The 16,493-nt window shown below is 36.4% G+C and overlaps 1 protein-coding gene across 3 annotated transcripts in view; it reads left to right on the top strand.

Annotated features, from left to right (window-relative positions):
* Positions 1–16,493, top strand: part of GOLM2 (golgi membrane protein 2) — a 107,750-nt gene that overhangs the window by 60,327 nt on the left and 30,930 nt on the right. For 2 of the 3 annotated variants that reach the window (XM_058737907.1, XM_058737910.1), the window contains exons 7-8: positions 6,393–6,491; positions 8,207–8,377. In XM_058737907.1, the coding sequence (XP_058593890.1) occupies positions 6,393–6,491; positions 8,207–8,377 (270 nt within the window). The remainder of the gene's footprint in view (positions 1–6,392; positions 6,492–8,206; positions 8,378–16,493) is intronic. The other variant, XM_058737909.1, reaches the window with a different exon arrangement.

Below are 16,493 nucleotides of genomic sequence, written 5' to 3'. Positions count from 1 at the left end.
TAAGCATCCAACTTCAGCTCAGGTCATGATCTTGCGGTTCATGAGTTCCAGTCCTGTGTCTGGCTCTGTGCTGACAGCTCAGAGTTTGGAGCCTGCTTCGGATTCTGTGTCTCCCTCTTCTCTCTGCCCCTCCCCCACTCGTGCTTTCTCTCTCTCTCTCTCTCTCTCTCTCTCTCTCACATAAATAAAGTTAAAAAGAAAACTTTTATCAAATTAAATCACTGTAGATATACTTAAATAAATTTATCTCTTAGACATCCTGTAAGACAGGAATTGGCAAACTACAGCTTGGTTGGCCTGTTTTCACAAATAGTTTTATTGAAACATTACCTTGTTCATTTATTTATGTTTTGTCTATGGCTGCTTTTGTAGTAGAACAGCAGAGTTGAGTATGGCCTCCAAGCCTAAAATATTCACTATCTGACCCTTCAAGAAAAAAGTTTCAAAGAAACAAATTATATAAAATTGGGCTTTTTTTTTCTTAAATTAGCATATCAAATTTTATTCCTGGAAATTGCTACCAAGAATATATAAACTTCTAATGGTACTTTGGTTTGTAATTGAAAGACATTTCTTTCAGGGCGCTGGGGTGGCTCAGTCAGTTAAGTATCCAACTTTTGACTTTGGCTCAGATCATGATCTCATGGTTCATGGGTTCCAGCCCCGCATCAGGTTCTGCATTGACGGAGCCTGCTTGGGATTGTCTCTCTCTACCCCTCACCCCCCTCAAAATAAATAAATAAACTTAAAAAAAGAAAGACCTTTCTTTCATTGTCATATTTTATGAAGCCACAATTTATAGTAGCCACAATTAGGAATAAAGGAATCAAAATAGGGTCTTGAATTAGAAAATACCCAGGGAGGGGCGCCTGGGTGGCGCAGTCGGTTAAGCGTCCGACTTCAGCCAGGTCACGATCTCACGGTCCGTGAGTTCGAGCCCCGCGTCGGGCTCTGGGCTGATGGCTCGGAGCCTGGAGCCTGTTTCCGATTCTGTGTCTCCCTCTCTCTCTGCCCCTCCCCCGTTCATGCTCTGTCTCTCTCTGTCCCAAAAATAAATAAAAAATGTTAAAAAAAAAAAAAAAAAAAAAAAAAAAAAAGAAAATACCCAGGGAGAATAGGATAGTTAGCATCCATTGGGTTTGAGGGTTTAATTGCTGCCTGTTTCTCTCATTTTTTAAAAACTACACTTCTAAAGTATTGTGTTTTAGTGGTTATTCCAGGGATTGCTATATGCACCCTTTATATGTCATGGTCTATTTAGAAATTATCTTGTAGTACTTCATGTGAAATGTTAGAACTTTACAAAGATATAATTCCATTTACCTTGCCTCATCCATTATGCTATTATTGTTATATATTTTACTTAGATATAAGTCCCAATATTTTCAGCATTATTTCTGCTTTAAAAAGCCTTTTAAGGGCCATCTGGGTGGCTCAGTTGGTTGAGTGGCTGATTCTTGACTTTGGCTCATATCATGATTCAGGAGCCAGCCCTATGTCAAGCTCCATGCTGTGCATGGAGCCCGCTTGTGATTCTCTTTCTCTCTCTCTACCCCTCTCCCCAACTCACGCTCTCTGTCTAAAAAAAAGAAAAGAAAGAAAGAAAAAAAAGCCTTTTAAGAAAATAGGAGAAGAGAATATTATGGTGTCTTATATTTACCACATGTTTAACTTTTCCAGTGATGTTCATTCCTTCCTGTGGATATTAATTTCTATCTTGATTATTATTTTCCTTTCAGCCAGGAGAACTTCCTTCAGCACTTCTTGAAATGCTGGTCTTCTAACAACACATTTTTCCAACTTAGTTTATCTGAAAACTCTTTTATTTCATATTCATTTTTGAGGGATATTTAAAAAAAATTTCTTTAATGCTTACTTATTTTTGAGAGGCAGAGTGCAAGCAGGGGAGGGACAGAGAAAGAGAAGGAGACACAGAATCCAGAGTAGGCTCCAGGCCCTGAGCTGTCAGCACAGAGTCTGACACAGGGCTCGAACCCACAAACTGTGAGATCATGACCTGGGCCAAAGTCGGACGCTCAACCGATTGAGCCACCCAGGTGCCCCGAAAACATCATTTTTAATAATCTCTTTTGACATGTACCTATATTGCTCAGAAAGCTGAGATGGTTCCACTGGCCAGTATTTGAATAATTATAAGCATGTTCTATCTGTTCATTTATGCAGAGCAAAGTAACATAAGAATGTTACATCATTGTTTTGTATTTAATGTTCATGCTTCAGGACGATTAATATTTCTATGGGCACTTACCAAATAGCGTTTCATCACTTCCCAAAATGTTACTATAAGTAAACATTCATTAGGACTCATCTAAGTGTGATCAAACTATGTAATCAGGAGGCTCAAAAAATTGGTTAGGGCCAGTAGCTTTACATTTAAATGTTTCTGTTTTTTCAACATGAACCTTGGATTCTTTCTTCATTCTAAGGATTAATACTTAACTTTGACTCTAAAATACTTCAGTGTACATAAAACACCTATTTGCTAGGCTTGTATCATAATGCAGTAGCTAATATTCTCACTTGGTCTCCAAATCTATCATGCAGGATAAATGGCATTATCCCTGTTTTTCAGATGAAGACTGGGGCTTTGAGAAATTAGTCACTAATCCAAAATCATACGGTTGATAAATTACAGAGTCATGATTTGAACCCTGGTCTGTCTGACTCCAAAGCTCATGCTTTTTATTCTGTCTTTGACTCTTTTGGTGATACAACAGAACCACTTCTGGAGCTTTTAATAAATATAGATACCTAGGTGCCACCCCCCATGTTCAGTATGTCTAGGGTGGTATCTGTATTACTAAAGTGCTCCCAGAATAGAGGTCCATTGCTTATTTATACCATATTACTTTTCCATAGTCATAGTCACTGGATTGTGAAGCTTTTCTGTAAGACAGAAACTGGAAGATTTGAACAATTTTAAGGACCTGAGCTGAAGTCAGACGCACAACCGACTGAGCCACCCAGGCGCCCCGCATCTAATAGGCATTTAATAAATATTGTTGAATGATTGAATTTCCATATTGATAACTCTCCTTTTTAAAAAAGTGTAAAACCCGGGGCCTTAGTCATAGGATAAAAGCTTTGTGCTCCAAGTTTCTTTGTATCCTGTGTTTTGTCTTTATCATAACTAGGCTTTGTCATTTTATCTTTGGTACTTTTCCTTAATAATGGCAATTATTGTTTGCAGTCTTTTTAGTGTCTAATTTTCCCCCCACACTTCTATTGTCTTTAAGCTCACATTTATTATTTTATTTCTCTTAATTTAAGAAGTGCCTGTAGCTATAGCCCAGTGCTTAGTACTTCCTTGAGAATTTATCATGTAGGTATAAAAATGCTCAACACAAAATTGTTTATAATGACAAATTGAGAGCTATATAAGCATTATAAAGAGGGTTAATTCATTAAATTTGTTATATCCATAAAGTGTGATATGTAGTTGTTAAAAAGAATAATGTGGAGCTGTATTTATTAACATAAAAATATATCTATGATTTTTTAATGAAAAAAGCAGGTTACAAGAAAGCAAGAATGATATTTCATTTTTGTGGAATAAACATTAGATACTTATATGTGTATAGAAAAAAGTCTGTAGAACTTTTCTATAGATAATTGGAGAGTGAGATTAGCATTCTACCTGTCTCCAGGCTCACTAGTAGTTTTCTAGGTCTTCATCTGTTTTGGTACCACTGAATATAAGTATGCATTCTGACCCCTGGGGAAGCCTTTAACTATCTTGCCCTGGTATAAGTAAATTACCTTTTTCCTTAGTTCAACAAAAACAAGGCTTGAGGTTTTTTTAAAGGAAATTTGCAAGGAAACAAAAAAGGAAAGTGAACAAAAAGTCAATGTAAAAACATAGAAACCAAAATGTTTATAGAACACACGTTTCTTTTTCCTAAGTAGTGAAAGTCTGTTCACCAGCTAGCTTTGCTGATGCAGTTTATGGGTCTCCAAGATCCCTGTGGCAGTTCTTTACCCAGATCTTTCTAGCTACATTGGAAGTTTTTGTTTGTGTTTTTTCATTTTTTTTAATTACTTTTTTAGTTGAAATATACGTAACATTAAAATGGAAGTTTTGGGGCGCCTGGGTGGCTCAGTCGGTTAAGCGTCTGACTTCGGCTCAGGTCACAATCTCGCAGTCCGTGAGTTCGAGCCCCGCGTCGGGCTCTAGGCTGATGGCTCAGAGCCTGGAGCCTGCTTCGGATTCTGTGTCTCCCTCTCTCTGACCCTCCCCCGTTCATGCTCTGTCTCTCCCTGTCTCAAAAATAAATAAAACGTTAAAAATAAATAAATAAATAAATAAATAAATAATAAAATGGAAGTTTTGATTCAGCATTACCATTTGGGAATGTTATAGAAGAAAATGGGATAACAAAGAAAAATATGTATAAAATATTAAAAATCAGATTATAAGGTTGTTTGTATGATAGGATCCTACTTTTGTTTAAGGTGTATTGTATAAATGTACAGCAAAAAAAAAAAAACCCACAAAACATTAGAGAGGTGGTCTTGAAATGATAACAGTGGTTATAGCTAATTTTAAATTCCTTCATGCTTTTTGATTTTCTAAATTTTCTCTGGGAACATGTGTTATTCATATCAAACTTATAAGGCTCCATATTACTACTCTGTTTATGCTATATCAGTTCTAAACTCCTCTGGGTATTTTACAGAGGCTCTTTTTAATCCTGCATTTTTTATTTTTTGTCACCTGTATGAATCATAGCTTTGCCTCCAAATATTCACCTTGTTCTTGAGCATGAGGCAATATTATATAAAGCTAAGGACATTTATAATTACTTCTTATTTAGTAGTGAAGATGCCCTCTTTTGTCTTTCGGTTTGAGTAGTGCTGGACTGAGCTAGGCTCCAACAGTGATTAACAGATTTGTGGATTGTGACTGACTTCTCTTTCCAAATATATCTACCAGATGCTTAGTGTCCTCAGAGTCTGTTAGCAAATCAAAATTGTGTTAATTAAACCCAGCAAAGTATTGCTCTTTTAAGATGTTAGCTGATTGTTATTTAGCTGTCTTATGTGCAGAAGTGAGTGTTGGACATTGAAGCTAGAAATAGGAACAAGGTAATAGGAATATCATGAGATATAGAAAATCTCAACTTTCTGTAAATTTGAATAGGTTGCTTTCTTAGAGTGAATTTTAAACTCCTTGGGGCTTTAAGTTTAGAAATCTATGTAATAATAAATGAAATACACTCATTGAAATAAACTTTCAGGATTGTGAAAATAATCCAAGTATACTAGTTAGAATTGATTAGGCTGTGATATATTAACAAAGAGCCCCCAGACTGCAGTGGCTTAAAACAAGAAAGATTTATTTATTGTTCATATTACAGCCTGATGCAGGTCAGATGATGATTTGTAGCTCTCCTCCAAGCAGTGTCTCTTTCCAGCATATGATATCATCTTCATATGTAGCATCCTTAGTTGTGGCAGAAAGGGAAGAGAGATCTTATGTGATTTGCACAGATTTTATCATCATACGTGGAAGTGGTATGTTCAGTTTCACTTACATCCTCACAGTCAGAACCTAGTCTTTTGGCTCCTAAGTGTAAAGAAGGCTGATCTTCCTTTGTGCCCAGGAAAAATCTGATGAAATAGGAAAACACAGCATTGTCTCTGCCACTGTCTCCGTTTCCTTCTTTGCTCTCTGACTTTCTATCATGTTAAGCTGCCCAAGAAAGCAATGGAATTAGTGGTAGTGAGTGGAACATGATCTTTCCCTGTTGTCTTCATTTCGTAAAGGAGAATAAAGTCCTCACTAGAAGTGTGTACATCTTTATTAGTAAAGCTCTTGGTACAAAACGTAAATGTTCCCTCTTCAAAAATAAAATTCAACTTGTTCCATCAGTTATGTGTAGCTTTTATTTAAAATCTGAGCATCTTAGAGTAACATATTCTCATTGCTTCACCTAATCTGTAAATGTCAATTTTTATTTATAAATAAATATATACTATCCATAGAAAAAGATCTTCCTGTATGTGAACAGATTCATTTATTTATTCATTCATCAAATCTTAGGTGAGCTTTTGTGATGTGCCATTTATTCTAGGTGTTGGGGATATAGTGGTGAACAAAATGTAGAGTTCTAACTATTTTATATTCTGGTCAGATTTACTGATCACCAAAACTGGTGATGTGTAATACAATGTATCAATTACTAGCCATAAATTAGTTAATATGCCAACTGTAAAGATTACAAAATTAAAATAAGCATCATAGGATTAGTGCAGTGTAAATAGGTTCATGGTGGTTGGTTTTTATTTGTTTTAATTTTATTTATTCATAGTGGTTGGTTTTTAAAAAACATAATATCGATAGGAATAATATGGATCTTTTTTTCTTTCAGCTTTAAAGAAACCCTCTATTTCTGTTGCTCAGTATGAAAGTCATCAAGCAATCTCCCATATTCCAACTGGACAACCTCTCTCCCCAAATATGGTTCCAGGTGTGAAGTCTTATTCTCTTTCTTTTTAATTTCTTTTTTTTAATGTTTATTTATTTTTGAGAGAAAGAGAAAGAGAGAGCAAGCACAAGCAGTGGAGGAGCAGAGAGGGGGACAGAGAATCTGAAGCGGGCTCTGTGCTGACAGCAGCAAGCCCAATGTGGGGCTCGAACTTACCAACCGTGTAATCATGACCTCAGCCAAAGCTGGACTCTCACCAGACTGAGCCACCCAGGTGCCCCTGAAGTCTTAGCCTTAAAATTCCTTTTGAAAACCATTTTACTGGTCAAGTATTGTTATATAGGGAATAAAACATGTCATTTAACAGCATGGTGAAGTAGCATTCATTCTTCTAGTTAATGTTAAATATTTTGCAATGATTGATCAAAACTCAGGGAGAGATAATCATTTAAAAATGCAGTTTGTTGGGGGCATGTAGGTGGTTCAGTCAGCTAAGCATCTGACTTGATTTCGGCTAAGGTCATGATCTCTCAGTTTGTGAGATTGAGCCCAGTGTCAAACTTCGCTGACAGTGTCGAGCCTGCTTGGAATTTGATAAGTCCTTCTCTCTCTGCCCCTCCCCCCACCTCAATAAATAAATAAACTTAAAAAACTAAAAATAAAATTTCACTTTGTCTAAAGCATTTTTAAGAGCAAAAAAACTATTTGTTCTGCCACTCTGGACTATATTCCCTTTCATCTCTGCCAGTCTATATGTATTTACTCTCTTCAAAATGTGTTCAAATTTATTTCACAGAGGCCTTCTATTAACTACTACATCCATCTATATTCCACTCCCTATTCCATACTTATGAATGTATGTTTGTTTTCTACTGAATACCTATTTGATTTTATAGAAATGTTCCCCTAAAATGAGAATTGATGTGATTAAAGTTAATTATAAAATAAGGATCTAAATGAAGGCTTTGAGGAGGGAAAAGGGGACTGGGGAAGAGAAAAGTTATATCCAGGAGTTGCCAATAAGAAAGAATCAAGAGTTGGGGCTCAGTCAGTTAAGTATCTGACTCTTGATTTCCGCTCAAGTCATGATCTCATGATTCCTGAGATTGAGCCCTGCTTTGGGCTCTGTGCTTACAGTGAGAACCCTGCTTGGGATTCTCTCTCTCCGCCCCTTCCCCTGCTTGCACATGCACTCACTCTCTCTCTCTCAAAATAAGTAAGTAAACTTAAAAAAAAAGAATCAAGAGTTAACATGGGGCACCTGGCGGCTCAGTCAGACAAGCATGCAACTCTTGATCTCCGGGTCCTGAATTCAAGCCCCATACTGGGTATAGAGATTACTTAAAAATAAATAAACTAAAAAAAAAAGTTAACAGTTGTGAGTCACGGTGTAGGTGAAAATGACTTAGAGGCTAGAGATTTCTGATAGCAATGTAGAGTTAGAAAAACTTAGGGAAGAAAAAGATACAAGTCTCAATGCCAGTTAAATCTTCAGGTTTCTACTATGTATCACTTTGGCTGATAGGTTTATTTATAATCAATACCAGAGATACTTACCTAAGAATGATTAGTAAACTTCACACAGCTAAAATCACATTGGCTGTAAGATTTGATTAAAGATTTGATAATAAAGCCAAAAAAAAAAAAAGCTACCTGACTACTCAGTATCAAACAACAGTGTGTCTTATGTTTTCTAAGCAGGTCTTGTGAAATTCTTTTGCAAAATAGGACCTTAATTTGATGTTTTTATGCCATAGATTCTCATGGACACCACAATGGAAATCCTGGAACTTCAAAACAGAACCCTTCCAATCCTCTTCAGCATTTAATTCCAGGCCCGAACTTGGAAAGTATACCCAGAATTCAAGCAGATATACTAAAGCAGGCTACCAAGGATAGAGTCGGTGATTTCCATAAGTTGAAGCAAAGTAAGAATCAGTTGATGAATGTTATGCTGAAAAGATTTCTTTAAATATAATATGTTTATAAGGCTCAATTAAGGTCTTCATTATTATAATGTCTAATGAATGTATAGTAAACATATGCATACAAAGAGAAAGTGTGATGGTGGTAAAAATTAAAAGGAAAGCAAGTTTTAAATGGATAGAGATATTTTATTTTATTTTTTTAAGTTTATTTATTTTAAGAGAGAGAGAGTGCGAAAGCATGCTCAAGCAGGGGAGGGGCAGAGAGAGAGGGAGAGAGAGAATCCCAGGCAGGCTCACTCAGTGCTGTCAGTGCAGAGCCCAACACAGGGCTTGATCTCACAAACTACAGAAATCAAGAGTTGGAGACTTAGGGTGCCTGGATGGCTCAGTTGGTTAAACATTCAACTTTGGTTCAGGTCATGATTTCAAGGCTCCTGAGTTCAGGCCCTGCATCAGCTTCTCTGCTGTTGGTGTGGAACCTGCTTCAGATCCTCTGTCCACCTTTCTTTGCCCCTCTCCCACTCTCTCTCTGTCTTGTGCACACGTGCACGCATGTGCTCTCTCTCTCTCTCTCAAAAATAAACATAAAAAAAAAAAAAAAAAAGAGTCAGAGGCTCAATCTACTGATTCTGGATAGAGATATTTTAAAGAAGCCTTTAAAAATCTTCTCCCGTTCTCCACTATTAAATAATAAACTTCAGGTGAGTTGACATTTTAAAAATGCTATTAGTTCTTATAACTAAAAAATTTTTGGAGAAGTGAGAAAAGATATATTTTGTTAGGCTAATGAATTAAAACTTTGACTAGGAGGAGAAGATAAATAGTTTTGAAAAATGGATTCTGGGAGATATAAAGACCTAGGGACTGCCATAATAGAAGGCTCAATGCTCCTTCCTTTTGCATTCCTTTCCATTGCAATTTGCTCCATTTAGGTATAAGGAGAAAAGTGAAAGAAATTGAACAAATTCATAGTAATGTGTACTAAAATATCACTCCTTAATTATCTCAGAGGTATCAATTTTGATAGGTGGACAATACCTTTTAATTTGTATAACTCTCTAATTGGCAGATTCTTAGGAAATATAAGAAAAATTCTGGTAGTCGAGAGGGTTTGGACCAGACAGTGTCTCTTAGGTCAGTTCCCTTAAACTACACTTTTCACTGCTTCTGCTTTACAAAGCTTTTTCCCTTCAACTTCTTTTGTTGTTGTTGATTTTTATTTTTCCTTAACAGTATATTTTGGAGTATATTCCATACCTGTATATAAAAATTTACTTCAACTAATGGCTGTATCATGTTCCATTATACATGTTTGTAGTATTTTATTGAACTCATCCCCTTAGTAGACATGTTAACTCCTTTCAATATTCTCTACTGTGCTGCAATGAAGGATTCATAAAAACAAAGGCAAACTGCAGCTTGTAGACATTCTGTCTGTTCAGACGTGGAAGGGTCTGAACAGACAGAATGTCTACAAGCTGCAGTTTGCCTTTGTTTGCTTTTCATGATGGCTTCTATGGCAACAACTATTCAGAGCAGTGTTGCACAGTTATTTGTGCGCAGGTTGCTCATACAGTGAGGACTGCAACGTTACATTTTTTAAATCTCTTCAGAGTATTTTTAATTGGTCTTCTGACAGTTCATATTTCTTCATCTATATGAAGATATACTTTGCATCCATTTAACTGACTTTCCTTCCTTGATATTTTAAAGTGTATCCTTGTATGTTTACTGAAGTATCATATGAAAAAAATTTTTATTAAATAAATGTGGCTAATGTTTTAAATATATTGAAAATTTTTTTTCTCAAAATCTTGTTGAAGAATTGGCCTGAAAACTTCTACCTTACCAGAAAGAGGTGTATAGTAAGGACAAAACAAAGTATCTTAATTCAATATCTTAATTCACTTAATACTTCCTTCTAAACTTATAGTTTACCCTATAAAACCTTTTATCATTGCCATACCTGTATTTTTTTAATGATATTTGGATAAAGAATGTGATTGGAAATAATTGCCAGGAAATTATTATTCTCTACAACTTCTTTAAAAGAGCCTGTTGAGTCTTAAACTCTTACTCCAAATTCTTTTCAGTGTATATATAAAGTTGAAATCATTGGGAGCACTGTTTTGTGATTTACATTGGCATTATCTTTACATACATTTTAACCTATCAAATAGTTACACAGTTGTCATTTTAAATAGACATATACATATATACACACATATAGACACATGCATATATTCGATTGTGTTTAGGCAATAATAATAGTTCAGTTAGCTCTACTCTTTTATTGGTTATTTAAAGTATTTCATATTTTCTCATGTTAGTTGTCATGACTATGAGTACCTTTTTTTCAAATTATTTCCTGCTTACACTTTTGTGTTCCTTTATTTTTTTTAAGTTTATTTATTTATTTTTGAGAGAGAGAGAAAGAGAGAGAAAGAGAGGGAAATTGTGAGGGAGAGAGGCAGAAAGAGGGAGACCCAGAATCCCAAGTATGCTCCCCCATGTCAGTGCAGAACTGGTGTGGGGCTGAAACTCACTGACTGTGAGATCATGACCTGAGCCAAAATCAAGAGTCGGACACTTAAACGACTGACCCACTTGGGCACCCCAAGTGTATTCCTTTAAAAGTAGTTCCCAAACTGAAATTACTAGGTCAAAGTACTTGACCAGTTTTATAGTTCCTATTACATATTTTCAGACTGTTCTGTAGAACAGTTTCACAGTGTCATTGGACATGTTTAAATTTATTTCTGTATGGCCTGGCCACATTGGCTTTTTAACTCTAAGGCATTTAGAATATAATGATTCCTTAAATATTTTTTAATAAGCATTTACTTTCTGGTGGCCTCTCCATTTTTATATGAGGAATTTTACTATAATTATTTGTTGGTATATAATCTGTGCATCCATTTGACCACTTAGCCTGACAGCTTTGGAGTTTGATCCTGTATCTTTGTGTCAAATCTTTATAAATAAATCAGATGTTAACCTCTTATCAGTTATCTTTACTACAGTTTTACTTTTCTGTTGCCTTTCCTGATACGAGATTTTATTATATTTAATCATCATGCAAAATATTTTAATTAAAAATAATTTTTAAATTTTGTGGAAAAACGCACATACAATTCACCGAAGTGTACAATTCATTGGCATTTAATACATTCATAATGTTAGGTGATCATCGCAACTATCTAGTTCCAGAATGTTTTCATCAACCCCCCAAAAAAACCCTGTACCTATTAAGCAGTCACTCCCTGTTCTCTCCTACCCACAGTCCCTGGCAAAGACTAATCTGCTTTCTGACTCTATGGATTCATCTGTTCTGAATCTTTCATATAAATGGAATCATACAACATGTGACGTTTTGTGTCTGGCTACTTTTACTTAGCATGATGTTTTCAAGGTTCATTCTATTGTAGCATATATCAATACTTTATTTTTTATGGCTAAATAATATTCAGTTGTATGAATACATTTTGCTTATCTATTCATCTGTTGGTGGACATTTGAATTGTTTCCACTTTTTGGCTATTATGAATAGTGTTGTATGAACATTCATTTACACATTTTTGTTGAACACCTATTTTCGATTCTTTCAAGTATATACCTAGATGTGGAATCACGGGGTCATATGGTAATTCTGTGTTTAGCTTTATTAAGGAACTGCCAAACTATTCTCCACAGTGGCTCTACCATTTTACAGTCCTACCTGCAATGCACGACAATTCCAATTTCTCCACGTGCTTGCCAACACTTAATACTTCTTGGGTATTTTTTATTTTTCACTATTGCCATCCTAGTGGGTGTGAAGTGGTATCTCCTCATCCAGGGAGCACCTGGATGGCTCAGTCAGTTAAGCATCTGACTTTTGACTTCAACTCAGGTGATGATCTCATGGTTAATGAGTTCGAGCCCTGCATCAGGCTCTGTGCTGACAGCACGGAGCCTGCTTGGGATTCTTTCTCTCCCTCTCTCTCTGACCCTTCCCACTCATTCTCTCTCTCCTTTTCTCTCTAAAAATAAATAAATAAACTTGGGGGAAAAAAAGATTTTTAAGTCATCTCTACATCCAAAGTGGGGCTCAAACTTACAACCTTGAGGTCAAGAGTCACCTGCCCTACTGAGTCAGCCAGCCGCCCCTCATTGTGATTTTCATTTGCGTTTCTCTAATGACTAATGGCATTGAACTTCTTTTCCTCTACTCATTGGCCATTTGTATATCCTCTTTGGAGAAATGTCTACTCAAGTACTTTGCCCATTTTTAAATTGGGTTGTTTGTCTTTGTTGTTGAGTTTTAAGCATTCTTTTATATATTTGGATACTAGACCCTCATCAGATAAATGATTTGCAGTTATTTTTGCCCATTCAGTGGGTTGTCTTTTCACTCTTTGATAGTGTCCTTTGATACACAAAGTTTTTAATTTTGTTGAAGCCAAATTTATCTCTTCTTTTGGTGTTTATGCTTTTGGTGTCATATCTAAGAAACCTTTGCCAAATCAAAGGTTATGAAGATTTCCCCTTATGTTTTCCTCTAGAAGGTTTATAGTTTTGCCTCTTATGTGTGGGTTTTCATCTGTTTTTATATGATTTTTTAATAAGTTTATTTATTTATTTTGAGAAAGAGTGTGTGAATGCATGTAGGAGGGGCAGAGAAAGGAGACAGAGAAGCAGTCTCTGCACTGCCAGCACAGAGCCTGATGTGGGGCTCAATCTCATGAACTACGAGATCATGACCTGAGCTGAGATCAACCCTCACATACTTAACTGACTAAGCCACCCAGCCACCACATCTAATTTTTATATATGATATGAGGTAAGGATCCAACTTCATTCTTCTATATGCAGGTATTTAGTTGTCCCATACTATTTGCTGAACAGACTCTTCTTTTTCTATTGAACATTCTTAGCATACTTGTTGAAAATCAATTGTATGAGTTTATTTTGGACTCTCAATTCTATTCCCCAGATGCCACTACCTCACTGTTTTCATTACTGTAACTTTGTGATAAGTCTTGAAATCAGGAAGTATGAGTGCTCCAACTTTGTTCTTGTTTCTAAAATTATTTTGACTATTTGGGATCTCTTATAATTCTATGTGAATCTTAGGATCTGTTTGTCTATTACCACTAAAAAGGCAGTGGGGATTTTTTTTTTTTTTTTTCCAATAGGTAAGCTCTACGTAGGCCCTATGTAGGACTTGAACTCATGACCCTGAGATCAAGAGTCACATGTTCTCTGGACTGAGCCAGCTAGATGCCCCAAGGCACTTCAGATTTAATTTTTAGTGTTTTTAAAGTTTTATTTATTTAAGCAATCTCTATACCTCATGTGGGTAGAACTCATGATCCCAAGATCAAGTTGCACGCTCCTCCAACTGAGCCAGCCAGGCACCCCAAATGGATTCCACTGCATTGAATCTATAGATTACTTTGGGAAATATTGTCATCTGAACAATATTAAGTCTTCTAGTCATGAAAACGGAATATCTTTCCATTTATTTAGAGTGTCTTTATTTTCTTTCAGCAGTGTTTTATAGTTTTCAGTGCACAAGTCTTGTGCCTCCTTGGTTAAATTTATTCTTAAGCATTTTATTCTTTCTCATGTTATTGTAAATTTAATTGTTTTCTTAATTTCCTTTACAGATTGTTCATTGCTATTACACAAAAACATGACCAATTTTTTTCTTGGCTCTTGAGGTTTTAATTTTTTATTGAAATTTCTAGAAATATGTAATATTTGGGTCTTACCTTAAAATTTAGAATGTTGGATTTTATTTTCATTATTCTAGAAATAATGGCTATGTGTCTGTTTTTATATGCCTTATATAAAATATACCCTTGTCTTATACATTAGCATATATAAACATATATATATATATATACACATATATATATATATGTCAGTATTTTGAATATGATTCAAAATTTCTGTGCCTGTTTTACATCAACTGCATTTTGTTTTCTTTATACATGTTGACCTCCTTTCCCCATTCCTCCCACCCCTATCTCCCCCTCTCGCAATGACCAGTCTGCCCACTGTGTCTATGAACTTGGGGTTTTTCTTTTTCAAAGACTCCACATATCTAACAGAAATCATAGGGTATTTGCCTTTCTCTGTCTGGCTTCTTTCACTTAGTACAATGCCCTCAAGCTCCATCCATATGGTCGAAATGGCAAGATTCCCTTGTTTTTTAATGACTGAATAATATTCCATTGGATATATATACCACAACTTTTTTTTAATGTTTATTTATTTTTGAGAGAATGTGCAAGCGTGCATGATGGGGAGGGGCAGAGTGACAGGGAGACAGAGGATCTGAAGTGGGCTCTGCGCTGACAGCCGAGAGCCCAATGGGGGGCTTGAAATCACTAACCATGCAATCATGACCTGAGTCAAAGTCAGATGGTTAACTGACTAAGCCACCCAGGTGCCCCATCTTCTTTATCTATTTATCTGTTCATAAACACTTAGGTTGTTTCCATTTCTTGACTATTGTAAATAATGCTCTATTGAACATGGGGGTGTATATATTGTTTTGAGTTCATGTTTTCATTTTCTTTATAAATACCCAAAGTGGAATTGCTGGATCATTCTAGTTTTAATTTTTTGAGGAACCTCCATACTGTTTTCCGTGGTGGCTGTACCAATTTACATTACTACCACTAGTACACAAATGCCCCCCTTTCTCCACATTTCTCCAATCATGGCTGATTTTTGTTTGTTGATTTGTATCCTGAAACTTAACTGAATTTGATGCATTAGAGATTTTTATTTGTATATATTCAGGTATATCCATTTTGACTCTTATGAGAACTTTCATTTCTTTTAATCATCTGTTCTTTATCAGGGCATAAATGTACTACTCAATTTTCATTTATTTTTCCCCCTGATTATTTGACCTCTTTGGAATATATAATGATCCAAATTAATTTTTCTCTATCCTGATAACCATCTGTCCCAGAACTCTTATTGTTTGTTTTTCCTTTGTGGTATGGTATTTACTTCTGTTTTATCACATACACACATTAAGTTATTGCACTATTTTCAACCTGTCTCTAGAATTTCCATTTTTTCCAATTCTTGTCCTTATCCCTAGCATATAGTAACAATTTTGATGCCAGTTCTGATATGTGTGGGTTTTTCCCACATGACCAAGCAATTCTCAGACACCTACAATTCGACTCAATTCTGACACCATCTACCAGGAGATAGCCTCAGATTTCACAGATTAAGGGCACAGCCCTACAAGATTGCTCTTCTCTCCTCCACTTCAGACACCAGTTGAAAGTCCTGGTTGTTGTCTGTGCTTCTGAGCAACTAATGGTGTAATGCCCCCGATTTCGAACCCGAGAGACCATCAAGGAGCCGATACCGATGCAAACGCACAAGGGTTTATTTGCAAGCTCGAGCTTGGGCCCAAGTATACCCGACACAGCGGAGCAGGGACTTGGACCCCTAGGTTAAAAGGCATAGCAGTTTTATAGGGGCCAGTGGCCAATGAGATTGTAACACACACAGAAAGTTGCATAGTCATGCCAGTCCACATGCAGGTGGCCAATTGAATTACAATTTACCCTATAGTAACTGTTTGAACTAGCCTATCACTCTGGCGTGCAAGTGAATTGGCGTGCAAGTGAATTGGCGCGCAAGTTTGGCGGGCAAAAGGCGGGGTTTACATTCTTTGGCGGTTAGGGGTTCCGCATTCCTATATGAGCCGGTTTCCAGTAAGGGTGTGCTCAGTGGCTTGACTAGGGTGGGGGAGTATCTTAAGCAATAAGTAGGTCATTGGGGGTTATACATGAGATGGTGGGTGTAGCACAAAATGGAGTTAGTCTTGCTCTGCCTGTCCAGGGGTAGGGGATTTTTGTTAAATTCCTTGGGTCCCACAATGGTAGATCTGAGGTTCCAACAGCCCCTTCCTTGAGTCAATTAATTTGCTAGAGTGGCTCACAGAACTCAGAGAGACTTGTTATTTACTAGATTACCCGTTGATTATAAAACGGTATAACTTTGGGACACCCAGACAGAAGAGATGCCTAGGAAGGTATGGGAAGACAGTGTGCAGTTTCCATGCCCTCTCCAAGTGTACCACTCTCCCCACATCTCC

The sequence above is a fragment of the Neofelis nebulosa genome, chromosome 7 (assembly GCF_028018385.1).
Source record: "Neofelis nebulosa isolate mNeoNeb1 chromosome 7, mNeoNeb1.pri, whole genome shotgun sequence".
NCBI lineage: Eukaryota > Metazoa > Chordata > Mammalia > Carnivora > Felidae > Neofelis > Neofelis nebulosa.
Note: the sequence above shows the minus strand (reverse complement) of the source record. Positions and strands in the feature narration are given on the sequence as shown.